Raw genomic sequence first — 18,543 nt, forward strand, 5'->3', positions numbered from 1 at the left:
TCCGACATTGTGAAGCTCGCTGCTGGCATTTGTAATACATATTCCGCATTGTCACGTGCGCATAGTTAACACGTCATCTTACGGGAAGGGGTGCACATAACTGGTAAGCAAGTACGCATTCACCTTTAAGAACGACACATTATATTTTGTTTTCATAGCAGCGAAATTGCACATAAAACAAGTACGCATTTGCGCTTTTACGAACAATCGATTGTCGCACGTATCGTTCTTAAAGGTGAATGCGTACTTGCCTACCAGTTATGTGCACCCCATTTATGGGCCAGTTTCATCAGCAGAAACTTTCATATCTGTCGATACGATAAACTTTTTATGTTTTTATTGGCTGTTACCGACGTCATGCCGATATCGTGCATCCATAACGGTCCTACCTGTTCAGGGTGTTTTCCCTGCCATCTTTCCTTTCGTCCTCATCGCTCCTAGAAGGAATGAGCGTCGCTTCCAGTCCAAAGGTCTCCTGCAGCCGGGTGTACAGGGCCGTGCGGTTGTATGCGTGAAACTCAAACCCGTTGAGAGTGATGTGTAATCGGGTTTCAGCACGGGGATCTAGATGATGAGACATTAACTCAGAAACTGTAGGAAACGCTCGGCAATACAGCAGTTTTTACTCTCTGACACTTTACTCCTTGGGATTAACTAAACGTTGTTTTCGAAGCTGTAACACAGCTGCTTCATCCACTGATGTTAATGTAAAGGAACGAAATCATACAATGTACCGGTACAATGTAATGAAATGATGCTTTTCCTGCCATTTGCACAGGCTTGCACAGGCTCGCACAGTACAGGTACACAGAAATTCTTGGGTTTATGCACAACCCATCTTGCTGTTTTTAGACACACACACACACACACACACACACACACACACAAACACAAACACACACACACACAACTGAGATTGACTCTTGGGATCTGAGCACAAGGTCGGCCATTTGCCTGGCACCCCTGGAGCATTTTTTTGGGGGATAAGGGCCTTACTCAGGTGCCCAACGGCGATGTGACTGTTCTGCCAACCATGAGATACAAACCGCCGACCTTCCGATCACAGGCACAGAGGCCTAACCTGATAACCCACTTTAAATACAACCAGCAATGACATAGTAATGCAGTGCGAAGACAAATAAGCTAAGCATTAACTCTTTATTAATCAATTGATCACTCGATGCCGAGGTCCATTTTGTGTTAGGGTTCCACTAGGCGTAACTAGCTCTTACAATAATTATGTTACTATGAGTAGTCACCTGACATGTATCTTTGGGGTGAAATTCGACCCTAGGGTAAGCGTGAGAGCTAGGCAGCATGTATAACAATCCTGTTTGAGCCGCTAACAACTAGGGATGCACGTAACTGGAAAGCAAGTACGCATTCGCCGTTAAAAGCCATACATGCGGCAATCGATTGCTGTAACATTTGCGGTATGAAGGTTAAAATGCACGGTAATTTCTTGCCATAGCAGTGCAAATGCACATAAAATACGTACGCATTCATGCTGTTACAACAATCGATAGCCACACGTCGCTTTTAAAGGTGAATGCGTACTTGCAGACCAGGTATGTCAATCCCTGCTAATAGCTGTCATCATCCGATAGACACCTGTTCACTACATAAATGGAATTAATTACTAAACTGACCACTGGTCATAACAAACACTGCTATGCTGCCTCATATTGCTCAATGCAGACGAAATAAGTAAGGGTTAGCATGGTCAGAACTCAAGGACAAATGAAAATTGTGAAATGCTGTATTATTGGCCTTAAAATTAAGTACAGACAGTGTTCACACTTACCATGCTGCTTCTGTTTGGGACTGTACATTTTCCACCACCGGAATATAAGTAACCCATCCTGAATCCTGCAACGGACAGCAGGGGATTTTCAATTTACTGATGCCGAAAGAGGCTAATTTGCAGACGATAAACCCTTTGACTGGTCGTTAGAAACTAAAAACTTTCATTCTCAGAGTATTCTTTGATAACCAGAGGAGCATGACAAATGTCAGCACAGCACAATGAATGTATTCCTGATTTCCGTTTAATTCCTAGATCCATTATTACATAAACTATTTAGTTATTCAATAATGTATTTATAGCCTGAGAAAGGCTGTCACTTTGAAATATTATGAGTGCTTCACCTTACACAGGAATCTCTTACTTGTTTACAGTAAAAATTACACAGAAAAGCCAAGCAGTATTCAGTTAAGCGGACTGTGTCCTCCGGAAACCGTTTACCCTTTTTCTGCCATGGTCACATCGTGGCATAAAAACCACAAAAGCCAGGCTTTCGGATCCATCTGGATCTGGCCTAGTGGTACTCACCGGATGGACATGTCCGCGTTGATGTAGTACACCTCACGGAACATAACCTTCCCTGACAGCACCGAGAAGGAGAAAGATCCTATTGCAAAGTAGAAAAGGTCATCTTATTAAAAAAAAAACCTGCACACACCATGAAAATTCTCTCATCCATAAACTGTAGCCTTCAAAAAGAATCTAAACAATAAATTATCAAGTCACATGTTGTGTGTCTGTAAATAGGTATATATGCAGGGATTGACATAACTGGTACGCAAGGACGTATTCACCCTTAGAAGCGATACGTGCGACAATCGATTGTTGTGACAGCGTGGATGCGTACGTATTTTATGTGCATTTGCGCTGATATGACAAGAAATTATCGTGCATTTTAACCTTTATATGCTAATTCGTACTTCACGCTGTTATAACAATCGATTGTTGTGACAGCGTGGATGCGTACGTATTTTATGTGCATTTGCGCTGATGTGACAAGAAATTATCGTGCATTTTAACCTTTATATGCTAATTCGTACTTCACGCTGTTATAATAATCGATTGCTGCATGCACCGCTTCTAAAGGTGAATGCGTACCAGTTATGTCAGTCCCTGTACATATGGGCATTATGCCGTGATAAAAAGACTGAAAAAATGTATGAAAGGACATCAAGGATTACACATCATTTGCATATGTATATGAAAGTAAATAAAATGAGACTAGCATCCTGAGAAATGAAGGACAAGAGAAATTTTATACATCATATTAGTCTGTCGTTGTAACAGATTATGAATTAGATTTCTCTCATCGTAATTCAGCTCAATTTTCTGATCTCCAAAACCTGCCACTGCCTACTCACCAATGTGGATATATCCATTTTTGTAGAGCCGATTGATGATCAGGGTCAGAATGAGTCCGATGTTGCGGGAGTTGTAGTACATCAGGTATATGATCCACCCACAGGACAGTATGGTTGCTGGAAGACAATGGTCATCAGAAGACTGAAGCTGCTTGTGATATCTGGCACAATAGAGGAGGTTTTGAACACCCATGCTTAGCATTGCTGGGGAAGGGGGCTGGGGAGGGGGAAGTGTGAAGAATCCTCCGGTGCTATTTCCAAGACATCTACTTGCAGCTGCAACATAATGCCAGGCTCCAAAAAATTCAGAGTGAATGGGGGTTGCCTTCAAATAAATACTTTTTTGAGCATTTCCACAAACAGTGACGGAACAGGATGTGACACGTGCACCAAAGGTGCCAAGAAGGACACATCCCAGTTACCCCAGAAGGCATACCGCTTTAGTAGATATACAGCACCTCTAAACTGCAAGACTAACCAACCATGATGACGGCTTATCACGCCAAACAGTGTGAAGATCTAACAGGAGTGAAAGTGAAACCAAACGGCTGTATTGCCTGACTCCCACATCCTGGGTGATGAGGGTCTAGGAACCTGTCTCTGAAAAGTACAGGGATCTGCTGCTGTCAGATAAATAGTTATACAGGATGGCTATTACAGCATAACTAGGAAATGAATTGGGTTTTACAGTCAAGTACATTACTTTGACAGTAAGCATTGCTACAGGAGAGAGAGAGAGAGAGAGAGAGAGAGAGAGGTAAGGGGCGTGCACTGAGTACAGTAAGTTGCCGCACCCATCACACAACAAACCACCTCAGGGATGAGAGTCTAACCATCTGGCAAGTGATACCTCAGCACCAATCCTGCTTGCCAAGTACAGGAGACATGGAGACAGAATCTCCAGCTGTTTACATCCTACATGTTCACCCACAACACTGACCTACAACCAGCCACACAACTGTGGAGTTGTGCTCTGAGAGGTAGGTGTCCAAGTCGTCCAGGTACGGGAAGGTGCTCTCGTTGCCTTTGGTCTCCATCTCTACCCTCTGCTGGCACCAGGACTGGCACTAAAAGAGAGTAAATGGGGATGTTAGCCCTAACACTAACACTGACAAAATAGTATCAAGGCTCAGTGTAGCTCAAAATGTGACATCACGTATGACATCACATGAAAAAAAATTATATGACTGAAGAGCTCATAGCATTAAAATTACAGATCTATATGACATTGAAATCTTTTGTTTTGGTATATGAAGTAGAGTTGCATCTTCATAGACACTCAACACTGTGTTTAAACCTAAGGAGTCTGATAAACACAGAGATATTGGCCAGGGCTCAGTGATCAATAACCCTTGTTTGCACTAAAGAGGAGGCCCCCCAGCAGGAGTAATGACTGCGTCGGCCGGCTGAATGCTTGCTCTGCCTCATTAAATTACTGCTGCCCATAAAGCCGAGGAATAATATTACAATTCAGTCTACCCCCCATATGGCAGCTTCCGTCATCCACGATGAGCATCAACGGCTAGGGTCAGGAGGCTACTGCAGATATAATTAAAAGCCTTAACCACAAATCAAAAATGTTCTAGGATCCCACGGCAACCAGAAACCCACTCAATGGCCCAGCTGTCTGAAACTGTCATTGACGTTTTTGGGCATTACTTTTTTTTCCAGAGATGTTAAATAAAATAAAATGATGCTTTATTTGTCATTCGCATACGTACAAGGAGAGGTACCTTGGAATGCTTCTTTTCACATATCCCATCTTGCTCTCCTTTGAGACATACACACGTATACTCAGCCATTTACCTGGCACGCTTGGGGTTTTTTGGGGTTCAGGGCCTTACTCAAAGGCCCAAAGACAATGTGACTGTTCTGCCAAACCACAGGATACAAACCGCCGACCTCCACAGAGCCCTGATCCAGAACAAGTTTAAAGAGAACCCATCAGTCATTCATGGCGCCCCGTTAATTGTGAAGCAGCCCGTCCACAACCCAAATGGATGGAAGTTTAACTGGTTAATTGGTGAAAACCATATCTTGCAGCAGAGCTACGCGAGCCGTAGAAAGGTTGAGGACCGGACCGACCTTCGCATCAGCCAGGCGCCTTTATGATGTAACTCAATCTCAACAGGCACTGTGATTGTCATGAGAGCACTCAATGGCCACTTGAGGCCCAGACCGCTGCAGCTGATAGTTTGCCGCTGTGTCAAGCACCATGGGTGGGTGGGTGGCTGTGGGACTTAAGCAGCGATCATCGACCCTGAGTGCCAGTGAGCGGCTGAAACGTAGCACGCTCTCGCACTAGGACTTGCAGCTTCAGAAAAATGGAAAACTCAGGCATCTACGAGATACAAGATTTTTTATTTGCCATTTGTGCATAAAACCAACATTCCAGGCACATTGGAATTCTTGTGCGGAGCTCTCTCAGATTCAAGTAAATAGAACACTTATTTACAGAAAAAAGATGGTAATATCTACACCAAAGGGAAGAAATTTAAATACAAGTACTGATCAAGAAAGAAGTATGAAAGAACTTTATAAATAAATACAATAAGTACTGCAAATTATTGCATAGCTGCATAGAAGGCAGATGTTGCCCATATATAATATTGCACATTTAGACTATTGCACATCTTGTCCTGTTGCACAGTTAGGATATTGCACATCCATTGCACATTCATCCTATTTCACAGATTATTATTTTACATGTTCATTTGTTTTGTTTTGCCATCAGTCTGACTGTGGCGGGGAAGAAGCTGTTGAATTACCTTGTTTTGTTAGTGATGATGCTGTCCGCTCTGCTGAGTCTCAAATTGTACATACAGTTTTTGTGTCTGAGCAGAGAGTGAGCTGGATGGAGTGAGTCCCTGATAATTCCCTCTGCTCTTTTCCGACAACGCTGTGCACACATATAGTCCATGGAAGGGAGTTTTGTCCCTATGATCCTCTCTGCAGTCTTTATGACTCTTTGCAGAGCTTTCCTCTCTGCCTGTGTGCTGTTCCCATACCAGACAGTGCTGCCTGCGGTGAGGATGCTCTCTATCAGTCCTCTGTAGGCCTGAGTGAGTGGGCGATGGTTCAGGCCAGCTTTCCTTAGCAGCCTAATGAAATAGTCGTCCCTCGTTTATCGCGGTTAATCCGTTCCAGACTCTACCGCGCTAAATGAATTTCCGCGAAGTAGGATTCTTTATTTCTTTATTATTCGGCTGCACCTGGCGTTGAAGGATTTGCGGGGGTGCTCGAATACATAGGCCTACAGTCCATACGTATAGTAATTTTAATTGTAATACAGAGGTGTGTAATTGACTCAGACAACCGAGTGCAAGCTGTATCATTTTCACTGTCTATGAACTTTTTAATGAATTTGATACATTTATTTGAGAAAAAAAAACGCGATAGAGTGAAGCCGGGAAAGTCGAAGCGCGAAATGGCGAGGGACGACTGTAAAGCCTTTGCTGCTTTGCGCCGGAGCCCTCGGTCAGCTCCTCCCCGTCTGCCGCGCCTCCACTTCAGCTTGTTGTTCTCAGGGGAGCTCCCTGGTGGAGGCCCGTCTAGCATCGAGGTATCATAGCATGCTACCTCAGGGTAGGATTCCAGCGATATCGGGTCGAAAAGTCAGAGATGACTGCGCTCTCTCAGTTGTAATAAGGTTGCCCGATCATAGAGAATGTTCGCAGAGTGTGTCTTAATTCTGCACAGAAAAGTAAGAAAGAGAAGAAAAGAAATGAGAAACTTGACTCGATGAGCTCCGTAACGTCGCCCTCTGGGGAGCGCCATCTCAAGCAAATGACTCATTCTGACTAGATTACTTTTGCTGGAGAACCACTAGAACATAAACCTTTTCCATTTCCCCCGTTTACCTGGTGTACAACATGAACGACAACAGCAAAGTTGCTGGCCACCAAAATTTGTGTTGTCCAAGATGAGTAGCTACTCTTGTAAAATCTCAGGAAAACAACAATTAACATCACATAGCATTTTGCTGGGCTTAGCCTATCAAAAAAATTCAGAATATGACTTTTGAGAAGAAGGAGCAGTTGTCAGAAGATGCAAGACTACTTTTAATATGATTGACAGAGGAAACACATTAGCAGGACCTTAGTAGAAAGTTACAGATAAAAGCAAGTGTAAGCTGCTTCCTCACATCCCCAGAGCACGATAAATAAGCCGACTTAAAATTGCCTTCTGCATTGTCTTAATGAGTCATATTTGGAAGTCTCAAACTTTTGGAGTAAACGTCAGCTCTACTTTACCTTAGCTACAAACTTCTTGAATGCTTGACCTTGGAGCGATATGAAGACTTTTAAAAATGGATACATTAATTTGAGCATCAAAACACTCATGATGTCAGAGTCAAAAGTATGAAGCCATCCAACCAATCCAGGGCTGCTGGGATTGCTGGGATTGCTGAGGATTGCTGGGATTGCTGTACTGATCGGGAGTGGTGTAGTCGCTGTGTGCACTTGTGTTGTGTTGTGTGCCTGTTGAAGCGGTTGATTTGATTTGAATTATCTGTAAAGGTATATTTGAGCGTTTGTGTGCCAGCACGGTTACGTGGGTGGTTGTTGTTGTTTTCATTTTTTACTCTTATTTTTACGTGTGTACTTGTCTGTCCTTGTGAGTGTTACCGACAGCTGCGGGCGCGAGCGGCGTTTCTGTTTGCGTCCTTCGCATCAAACACCCGCGGGTAATATTATCGAACATCGGTAACATTAACTCTAAAAGGTCAGTTGCTCCGGAGCTTTGCTCGGTCGCCGGTCGGGGCCGGGAGGACATTTTCCACTTTTTTTTCCCGCTCCGGCAGTAGCCTGCTTTGAGAGGGTTTTTGTGGTTTTTTGGCCTCCCTAGAGCAACTTCGCTTTAGTTTAGCTAAACGTGGTTCAGCAGGAAGTTAATCTCGGGTAAGTAATTGTAAATTTGGTTATTTTAAAAGTAAAATTTAAAGGTTGTTATCGCTGACGCTGCCGGATAATTTATAATAAAGTACCGATTTAACGCAAGTGTTAATTTAGTGCTTTAGTGTACTCGGCACTTTGTTTTAACTATACGTTAATTAGATCAACTAAAAGTTTAAATAATCTCTATTAATATACTGGGCTGGGAGTAAAGGACGGGGACATAGTGAGTTAGGTAATTATGGGGCCAACTCAGTGTTGTGTTTGCAAGATGTTTGCCCTTCTGGATGCTTGCGTCCAGTCGGACTTCGTCTGCGAGCGATGTGGGTTAGTTGACTCACTCATGGTCCAGGTTCGTGACCTAGAGGAGCGACTGGCTCTCATCCAGCATAGCAATGAGTTAAAGGAGAGAGTTAATACGCCTTCTAGGGAGACTATGTGTACGTCACAAGCGGGGAGGGGGGAGAATGATGAACAGGTAGGTCGAGAGAGCTGGGTGAACGTAGGTCGTAGACGTAGAAAAGGGCGTACACAGTTCACAGAGGCGGCATCACCTGAAGTAACGGTTTCTAACCGCTTTCAGGTGCTTCCAGCTTTAGAGCCGGAAGAGACTGGGGAGGCAGGTGGGCCCTTGGGCACCAAGGAGCCACCTAACCCCAGTAGGAGGGAGGTTGTGGTAGTAGGGGATTCAATTATAAGAGGTGTAGATAGTTATGTGTGCACCCGTGATAGAGGGTCCCGTACGGTGTCTTGCCTGCCTGGTGCCCAGGTAGGGGACCTTCCAGATCGAGTGGACAGGCTTTTGGCCCCAGCCGGGGTGGATCCAGTGGTCGTGGTGCATGTTGGCACCAATGACATAGGAAAGGGCAGAAGGGCTGTTCTGCAAGATAAATTTATAGAAGTCGCGGATAAGCTTAGAAGCAGAACATCCACGGTGGTATTCTCTGGAATACTTCCCGTGCCACGTGCAAGTCAGGCAAAATTAGCTGAGATAAGGGGATTAAATGCGTGGCTAAAATGGTGGTGTAGGAAAGAGGGGTTCAGGTTTATGGGGCACTGGAAGACCTTCTGGAACAGGTGGGACCTGTTCAAGCCGGACGGGTTGCATCTGAACCATAGGGGAACCAGTGTATTGGGGAGGCGTATGTGCAGAATAGTTGAGGAATGTTTAAACTAGGGACTGGGGGGGCAGGGAGGTCAGTTATGAATTTATGTGGGGAGAGACGGAAAGCCCAAATAAATATTAAAAGTAGACAATGTAAAAGGCCTACCATTAGTGGTCTGTATTTGAATGCTAGGAGTATTAGAAACAAAATTAATGACTTAGAGGCTTTAATTTCTTCAGACAATTACGACATTATAGGAATAACTGAAACATGGATGAGTGACAATGATGGTGATGAATATAATATGGATGGTTATACGTTGTTCCGTAGAGACCGGATAGGCAAGAAGGGAGGTGGTGTTGCAGTATACGTAAAAGAAAACTTGCAGGCAAGGGAACTCACTGATAAAAATAAAAATTCAGAAGCTGTATGGATCAAACTTGATGCTAAAGATTCAAATGGCCTAATTGTCGGGGTTTGTTATAGGGCACCTAATGTAGCTGTAGAGGAAAGCAGAATATTATATGATGATATCAGGATTATGAGTAATAAAAATGATGTGGTGGTTATGGGTGATTTTAATTTACCTGGGATACAGTGGGACACAGTCTCTGGCTCTTCTGTAAATGAACTTGAGATGGTGGAATTAGTACAGGATTGTTTTTTTACTCAGTTTGTTAATACTCCTACCAGGGGAGAAGCCCTTCTTGATCTCGTTTTTTGTAATAACCAGGATAGGATTGGAAAATTAGAGGTTTTAGACCCATTGTACGGTAGTGATCATAACATGGTTAAATTCGAGGTTAATTTTAGTGTCCGAAGAGCAAAGTCTAAATTAAAAGTATACAATGTTAGGAAGGCTAACTTTAATGGTATGAGACGGAAATTAGAAACTGTAAACTGGACAGAGTTAAATAGCAAAACAGTTGAAGAGGCATGGGAATTTTTCAAAAGCACATTGTTGCAAGTGCAAGAGGACTTCATACCTGTTTCCAGCAAAACTAAATCTAGGAAACGACAACCAAGGTGGTTTACTAAGGAAATTAAGAATAAAGTCAGGAGGAAAAGGGCTCTGTTCCACAACTGGAAAATAACTAATGATTTCAAAATCAAGCAGGAGTATCTAAGTCTACAGGCAGAGTTAAAAAATGACATTAGGCTATCAAAGAGGGATGTAGAAAGAAAAATTGCATTGGAGGCTAAGCATGACAGTAAAGGTTTCTTCCAATATTTTAACTCTAAGAGAGCACTAAAAGCTGAAATCACTAATTTGCAGGATAGTAAGGGCCTTATAATTGATAACGAAATTGATATGGTAAACGAGTTTAATGATTATTTTTCAAGGGTGTTCACAATAGAGAACACAAGTAATTTACCACCAATTAATACGAATACAGCATCGTCTATGACCAATATATGTATAACTGAGGTTGATGTGATACTAAGCCTAGCTAAACTCAAAATAAATAAATCGCAGGGGCCTGATGGCATCTTACCTTTAGTCTTGAAAGAGATGAGGGATATTATTAGCCAACCTTTGACTTTAATATTCCAGAAATCGTTATCTGCGGGTGTGGTACCATCAGATTGGAAGCATGCTAATATAACACCCATATTCAAAAAAGGGGATAGAAGTAATCCAGCAAACTATAGGCCAATCAGTTTAACTAGCATTACTGGAAAAATAATGGAAGCTATAATTCAAGTGAAAATGGTAGATTACCTAGATGCAAATAACATTATAAAGGATAGCCAACATGGATTTAGGAGAGGTAGATCCTGCTTAACGAATCTGCTTGAGTTCTTTGAGGAAGCTACAAGTGAAATTGATCACAAAAAGGCCTATGATGTGATTTACTTAGATTTCCAGAAAGCCTTTGATGTTGTCCCCCACAAACGGCTCTTGTTAAAGCTTAAAGCTGCAGGAATTTTAGGAACTGTGGCAGCTTGGATCAAAAACTGGCTAACTGATAGGAAGCAGCGAGTAGTTATTAGAGGCACTATGTCACAGTGGGCCTCCGTTTATAGTGGGGTACCGCAGGGTTCAATTTTAGGACCACTATTGTTCCTAATTTACATTAATGATATTGACACGAATACATACAGTAAACTGGTTAAATTTGCAGACGACACTAAGGTGGGCGGGGTAGCAGATACTAATCAAGCAGCAGAGAGGCTTCAACGGGATCTGGATTTAATTAGCGAATGGGCTGATACTTGGCAGATGAAATTTAACACAGATAAATGTAAGGTAATCCATGCAGGGAGCAGAAATATACAGTACAGATATTTTATGGGTTCCACTGAAATAAAGGTAGCTGATTACGAGAAAGATCTCGGTATGTATGTTGATGCTTCCATGTCCCACTCTCGCCAATGTGGGGAAGCAATAAAAAAGGCGAACAGAATGTTGGGTTATATCTCTAGATGTGTGGAGTTTAAGTCAAGGGAGGTGATGTTACACTTATATAATTCCTTGGTAAGACCCCACCTAGAATACTGTGTGCAGGTTTGGTCACCATACCTCAAGAAGGACATTGCTGCCTTAGAAAAGGTGCAACGAAGAGCTACGAGAATGATTCCTGGTCTTAGAGGAATGTCTTACGAGGAGAGGTTAGCGGAACTGAATCTGTTCAGCCTTGAGCAAAGGAGACTAAGGGGGGATATGATTCAGGTCTATAAGATTCTAACGGGTCTGGATGCTGTTCAGCCAAATGACTATTTCAATATTAGTCTAAATACTAGAACTCGTGGCCATAAGTGGAAATTAGCGGGAGAACATTTTAAAACAAATTTGAGGAAGCACTTCTTTACACAGCGTGTAGTCAGAGTATGGAATAGTCTTCCTGCTATTGTAGTGGAAGCTAAAACCATGGGTTCCTTTAAATCAGAGCTAGATAAGATTTTAACAACTCTGAGATATTAGCTAAGTTCTCCCCAAACGAGCTTGATGGGCCGAATGGCCTCCTCTCGTTTGTAAATTTCTTATGTTCTTATGTTCTTAACCCACAATTTGTTTAGAGGGTAATTTCCAATGCCATCAAAACCTGCCTGGCTAGAGAAAGCGCTTACAATTACAGCGAACAGCGGCCTGCCATTCCTTACTCAGGGCAATGATGTACTTATATTCAGAAGAGCTTTTTAATGTGATGGATTTCCAGCAGTAAGGAAAAGATTGTTCTTGAAATGTCCCTATAAATGATGGAAAGTCAGCATAAGGTTTGGAGCAGTGAGCATTTTATTTAACGTCACAGGTAAACTTGGATTATCCAGCACCATGATAGGTTTCTAAAACAGAAGTGGCTATGTTTTCTATTCCCCTTTCTTCACTATTCATGTATACAGAGTACAAAATTAAAGAAGCTAATTATATACACTGATGTCAAAGCCTTAACTGGATGATTGTGATTTTACCAGTAACCAGCCTTTCTTAATGAGCTTCATGAAATACTATTAAGCATAGCTGGCTAACATAAAAATTAAAATTTCAGCGTTTCTTTCATCCAGCTTGCAAAAACTCCAGTAGAGGATCAGAAGATGCTGGAGAACATCTCAGGGACCATTAGGGCACGAGGCAGGAGTTCACCCTGAATGGAATGCCATTCCATGGCAGGACACAAACACTAGAGGCAATTAAGGATGCCATTTCACACAACAACATGTCTTTGGACCGGATGAGGAAACCACAGCCTGTTTCATAACACAACAGAAAGGCCATTTATCTGCATTGTGCTAGAAGTGTCTGGAGTGTCGCTTGAGCAAGGCCCTTAACCTCAATAGTTCCAAGGACAGGCTGCCCCTGCATTCTCAAATGTATTTTGTTTTGCATCTGATAAATAAATTAATAGTGTGCTTGCATAATTACAGAACATACCAGGTCGCTCTCTATTTGGATGACTGCTGTTCACCACGTGTTAACATTTATTAGCACTCCTCTTCAGACAAAAGTGTGGGCCTTCTGGACCCTCTGAATCAATGTTAGGTGTTGCCAGCTGACGAAATAGCAAGAGTTAACAAGCATCTAGGTCAGCCTTCAGTAACTATAGCTTCCCCAATCACCTAGCATCAGATATCGTAGCTTCACCTTCACGCACACAACATCTCTGGTAACCAAACGGAGAGGGATGCTTTGTGCATAATGTCCGTTTTACGTTTTCATTATAAGCAAAGCTACTAGTTTTTTCAGTCTTTTTACAATGCAAATGCAGTTTTAAAGTAGCAAATCTTTTGGCAGATAGTATGATTACAACATTTACAATGAGCTGATAATAATCCAAGCCATTTACCAGTCATAAATTTAACACTTCGACATCTTTGCCACTCCTTAATAACACAGAAAAAAAAAAACTGTCAAAACACTACTTCATTCATTCACCCATAAAACCCTTAGAAATTTGACAGATCAATAGATAAAAAAAAATGTTTCTATCAAATCATTAAAAACCCTAATTTCTTCAAATTTACATACTGTATGAACAGGCTGTGGTTTGAATCAGTGTTAACAGATAGTTTTGGTATTAGGGGAAACTTTTGGCTACTAAAAATGAAGGCAATTTTATGGCCTTCCTTCTAACCACATAAGCCTATGCAACACATTCATGCATGCAGCAACAAAGAAATGACCACATGTATTTCCATGACAATATGCAATGTTCATATACTGTACAGCTGGAAGGTCATACTGAAAACTGATTCCTTTTTCTGGCACTGCTAGCTAAATCGGCGCTTCACTTTGAGAAGCACATACAACTAGATCTTCCTATTAGTTCTACTATTTCAAAAGGTTTCTAAAAATTGACTCACTGAAACAGAAGGGCAAAACCTAAAAACAGAAGCTGCACGCTGGTCCGTGCAGATTGCCAGCACCTGCTAGGACAACATTCACTTCTTCAGACTTCGGTGCTGAACACATGGGTCCATGCAGGTTTGGCTAGCAGCTCCCAAGAAACGGAGCTGTGACAGTGCCAGATTTCGCTCTTTAAACTGCGATCTTTGCACAACAAGTACAAACCAGATTTACAGTTTCTACAAAAACATATTGCAACCCAGTGGCATCTCCACCAGTTCATCTAAATAAAGTTGTCAGAAGTTTAATGGCACAAGACACTGCGCAATGTATACCATATAAACCATTACCAAAACCAGTCACAATGTTTAAACAAAGCAGCAACACAACTAAGAGTCTATTTGCACAGTGCTTTACTCATTAAGGTCTGAATTGTGAAAGCTGCAGTGCGATGATTGTAACTTCAATGCCCTTCCTTCAGTAAATATCACGGCACTGACCAAGCCATGAATCTCAGAATGAAGTGGAGCACTAAAAAGCTGTGTTGGATTGGTACAGTTAAGCAGACACACAACTCTGCTTTTCAAAGGACATAGAAATAAATCAAAAATACAAAAAAGGTCCGATCAAACGATCCCTTATTGGGCCACAGTAATACAAAACCATGCTGAGAAGCAGAAAGCACCCTATATTTTATTTATCCATTGCTTTTATCCAAAATGATGAATGTAACTACAATGACATGATTATGAAGAGAGGGTTAGACAGTTCCTGGAGCACTTATGGGTGAAGAACTTTGCTCAAGGGTCCAACAGTGAAATCACTCTGCTGACCCTGAGATTTGAACTAGTGACCTTCGGATCATAGGCACAGCATCCGAACCCACTGAGCCACACAATGAACTGAATAACACATTTTAGTCTTGTAAAAGCAAAACAATTGTGTGTTTGATCTGTTACAGCCAGCAGATCTTCATGCATTTGGAGACGCTGTGCTGACAGTATGCCAATGTCTTACACTGGGTTATGTAGGTTAACGGGTTGAAAGGAAGCTTTGGGTGACCTATTGTGTTAGTAGCTGCCCAGTTTGGGGCAGAACCGCTCTTTCCACTGTCTGTCTCAACAGCTTCAGGCAATAAATCACATTTGAATGCTCTCATTACATGGCAGCGACCCAGTTTAAAAGTCCATCACAGATATATGAAGCAGAGGACAGACACAGGGAAAGCTCCCCCAATTGACATGTTCATTCAAAATACTATTATCGAGACAAAGCGAAGAGACTGCATGCAATCCAATACATTTACTTGGTTTACAGCATCACAGTTCTGCTTAATTTCTATAAAAGCCATTTAAAACATTGCAGAATACCTTGTTATCAGCAGCTGATTGTTAGAACCATATATGTTTAGTTTGGGAAGATAACTAAAGGACTAGAAAAGGTTGGAGATATGAATGAAATTATAACTCCAAAGAGGAAGAAGCAGGCGATAAAGTGTGAAATCTTACCAAAAGAAAGAGATAGTAAATACACTACAGATCAGTGTGTAGCACTGGTGCCTCACGCCTCGTCTCCTGCCCGTTTGCACGAGTAGCATAATAAAAACTAGTAAGAATTTTTTCTGTTCTCCAAGAAGCTGCTGATATATAGTTGGATGGCTATATGAACACAGCTTCAGTTCCCTAACCTCTCCTCTGGGGCACCTCAGCCATTCCATATATTTAGTAAATTTCACCACCAGCTCATGTAATTAATTAATCAGTTTAAAAAGCCAATGAGATATTGAATAGCTATATGAGGTCTGCTAGCGGTCGAGTCAAAAAAAAAACAAAACATGGCTGCATTGGAAAGTTGCTGCAAATTCTGGGGTGATTTTAGCAGAAGTTTTTTAACAGCTATGCTAACACACTGACAGGCATCATAGTTTTACACCAACATAAAGATCATCTAAACATCATTTTCTTTGGCTGCCTAAGACTTTTGCACAGTTCAAGAGAAACACCGTACTGAAAAATGTCTGCCGTCAATTAAACAAGGACAAAGAACAAGGTTTGAAATCAGAGACATCCCATTTAGTTCTGTTTCATTTTAAGAGCACAGTGGTGGCATGTATAAATGATCATTTAATGGGCAGCCTTTAAACAGCAACAGCAGTTTAACAGAGATACTTTAAACAGCAGTTCACCCCAGTTATACACAAAGGTGGGCCTTTTTCACAACCAGTAGTCTATTTAGTCAAATAATGGTCCGTTGCTTCGGCGGAATTCTAAGACAAACCTTTGATTCTTTACTTTTGTCTCCTAAGAAAGGAATTACCAAAAGGACAAATCTTATAATGAGCTTCAAGCTGCTAGTTATTAAATCCATGACCTCCGTCTCTGAATTCATCCATCTCCAGCATCTCACAATCGTACAAACAACACAAGTACATAAATAGCCTTTCAATGGTCAACATAAAGTGAAAAAAGCAGCATCAGGCACCAGTCAAGCTACATTCTTTCTAGGGAATTGCTTTTATTGCCGTCATGTGGCACAGTGGCAAAAAGGTGGCTTTGCTGGTAGCCATTCCAGAAACTTCCAGGAATGTTGGTTCCAATCTAGCCCCAGCTGAGTAGGTGCAGACTTTAAGTTTCACTGCACACGTTTCACACTTGTCCACTAGTTTTCTCACTCAACAGGAAAAGGTGCTGAACTGACTGTCTTAGAAAATGTGCATAGGGTGTCCCCTTAATTAAAAAGAAAATTGCATATCGAAAATTCGTAAGTACAGCAGAAAATTCTTATCAAACACAGTCAACCACAAATAAGTCTTATTTTGGTATTTGAATGAAACATTTAAGCACCTTGGTAAAGGAATAAAAAATAAATAAATAAATCAGGCATGCTCAAGGGAGTTTAACCAGCGAGTTTTGGTTACAAGCCTGTCCATAAACTTTATCTTCCCCCATTCCTCTGCTCATATGAAGTGTTAACATGCCCTTCAGACAGTCAACTGCAAGGTTAATGTGGCTCACCGTGGCATTCACCTGTCCTCACTTGTCTCATTATAGGATAAGCTAACATACATATTTATCAAGATACTTGACTCTTCAGCTGTGAAACAGAAATTTAACACCTACAGAGTCGCTATTTTATCACTTCCCAGAAACACTTCACCAATTCAACAATTTTGCGTGAAGTGGTGCAGCAGAGAAGAGAAACTACTGCTTGAGGAGAGGGGAAAAACACACACACATACAGGAGCACATTTATGTGCATAAACCCAGCCAAATATGAGGAACTTAATAATTTGTACAAGCACGTTACTAAATTAATCTATCGGGTGCATTTAAGGTGATGAATATGAAGAGACAGCACATCAAAACCTCAAAAAGCTAAAAATAATAATAATTTCATAAAATTAAAATTAAACATACATAAAATATGGCTTCCTCACAAGTATAGACCCGTACAATTACGTATTGTATTAAAAAATTCACTAGGTAGGCAGTCGTACTATTGCTGGGACAGGGCATCCTAGACAGCGGTTAAACAGGCAAAGAGTAAATTCTCCAAACAACTGTGACACTGCATTTAGCTTCTGGAAGTTTTTTTTAACTCACTAAAATATTACTACTGTGCCGAAAAAAAATGCAATACCATTAACTGCGAAGAGACATCCAGTTTAATGTGAATGCAACTTCAACTAAGAATGGGAAAATTAGAGTTTAAATGCAGCCCAGTTGAGAGCAGAGCTGGGCTGAATGTAACAGTGACCGCTGAGATATTGTAGTGTTAGGTCAGCCGCACTTAGACGATATCACTAAACCGAACACAATCATACACCTGACATGTTCAAATGATACAGAAATACCAAGGCCCTGAAGTTTATGTTGTCTACTAACTAGTTTCGAATCGTATTGTGTTTATCCTAATACAAAGGTGACAGTTAATCCCGCATTACAGTTGCTCCTAGTGCTCAGCGAAGCTCCTCTGTTTGTCGGGAGGGGGACACACTCAACACTTCCTGGAAAGAGCACCACTGTCTTTACAGGAGTGCCGGAATAATCGCTCACCGGTATGCAAGTGGGTGAGCAAAAAGTAACGATCCGCCGGACTATGTGTAAAAGTTAACTAAGCGAAGGCCGCACCCCGGGCTGGTGGCTCCGCTCGCGACAGTCTGAGCCGCAACGCTGGTGCAGCGACCATAAGCGTGTGTGAAACTTACCTCCTCATATAAATGAAGTTATTCTGTCTCATCGTCCCCCAGAAGAAGTCCCGGGGGGGCTGCCCGTTTGTCACTCAAGAGGGCGACATTTCGATCCCCCAAAAACAGCCAAACGTCGCTACCGAGAACGTTGACTATTTACACCTCTCCGATCTAATGGCAAGTTGCTGCGCCGATTGGCATCGGACCAATCGGAAAACGCGAGGGTTCGGAGAAACGACCAATCAGTGACCGGGATGACGATACAACATCAACGAATGACATCGACTTCAGTTACGGCCAATGAAAAAATAGGTTATTTTTCTTATAGCCAATCACACATCGTTGTTGTGTTCACAAAGAAAACATTTGGCTCGAGCGTTCAGAAGCGCAGCGCGAGCTGTC

At 41.9% G+C, this 18,543-nt stretch overlaps 1 protein-coding gene across 4 annotated transcripts in view; it reads right to left on the minus strand.

The window, feature by feature from the left end:
• The window catches only part of LOC111835526 (bridge-like lipid transfer protein family member 1), a 77,933-nt gene extending 59,594 nt beyond the window's left edge, over positions 1 to 18,339 (minus strand). For all 4 annotated transcript variants that reach the window (XM_023795956.2, XM_023795952.2, XM_072697725.1 and 1 more), the window contains exons 1-6: positions 18,160 to 18,339; positions 4,106 to 4,232; positions 3,166 to 3,282; positions 2,333 to 2,411; positions 1,805 to 1,869; positions 390 to 564 (exon numbers count right to left, since the gene is read on the minus strand). In XM_023795956.2, coding sequence (XP_023651724.2) covers positions 390 to 564; positions 1,805 to 1,869; positions 2,333 to 2,411; positions 3,166 to 3,282; positions 4,106 to 4,202 — 533 coding nt within the window. In that variant the 5' untranslated portion in view covers positions 4,203 to 4,232; positions 18,160 to 18,339. The remainder of the gene's footprint in view (positions 1 to 389; positions 565 to 1,804; positions 1,870 to 2,332; positions 2,412 to 3,165; positions 3,283 to 4,105; positions 4,233 to 18,159) is intronic.
• Positions 18,340 to 18,543: the final 204 nt, after the last annotated feature.

The sequence above is a fragment of the Paramormyrops kingsleyae genome, chromosome 12 (genome assembly GCF_048594095.1).
Source record: "Paramormyrops kingsleyae isolate MSU_618 chromosome 12, PKINGS_0.4, whole genome shotgun sequence".
Classification (NCBI taxonomy): domain Eukaryota; kingdom Metazoa; phylum Chordata; class Actinopteri; order Osteoglossiformes; family Mormyridae; genus Paramormyrops; species Paramormyrops kingsleyae.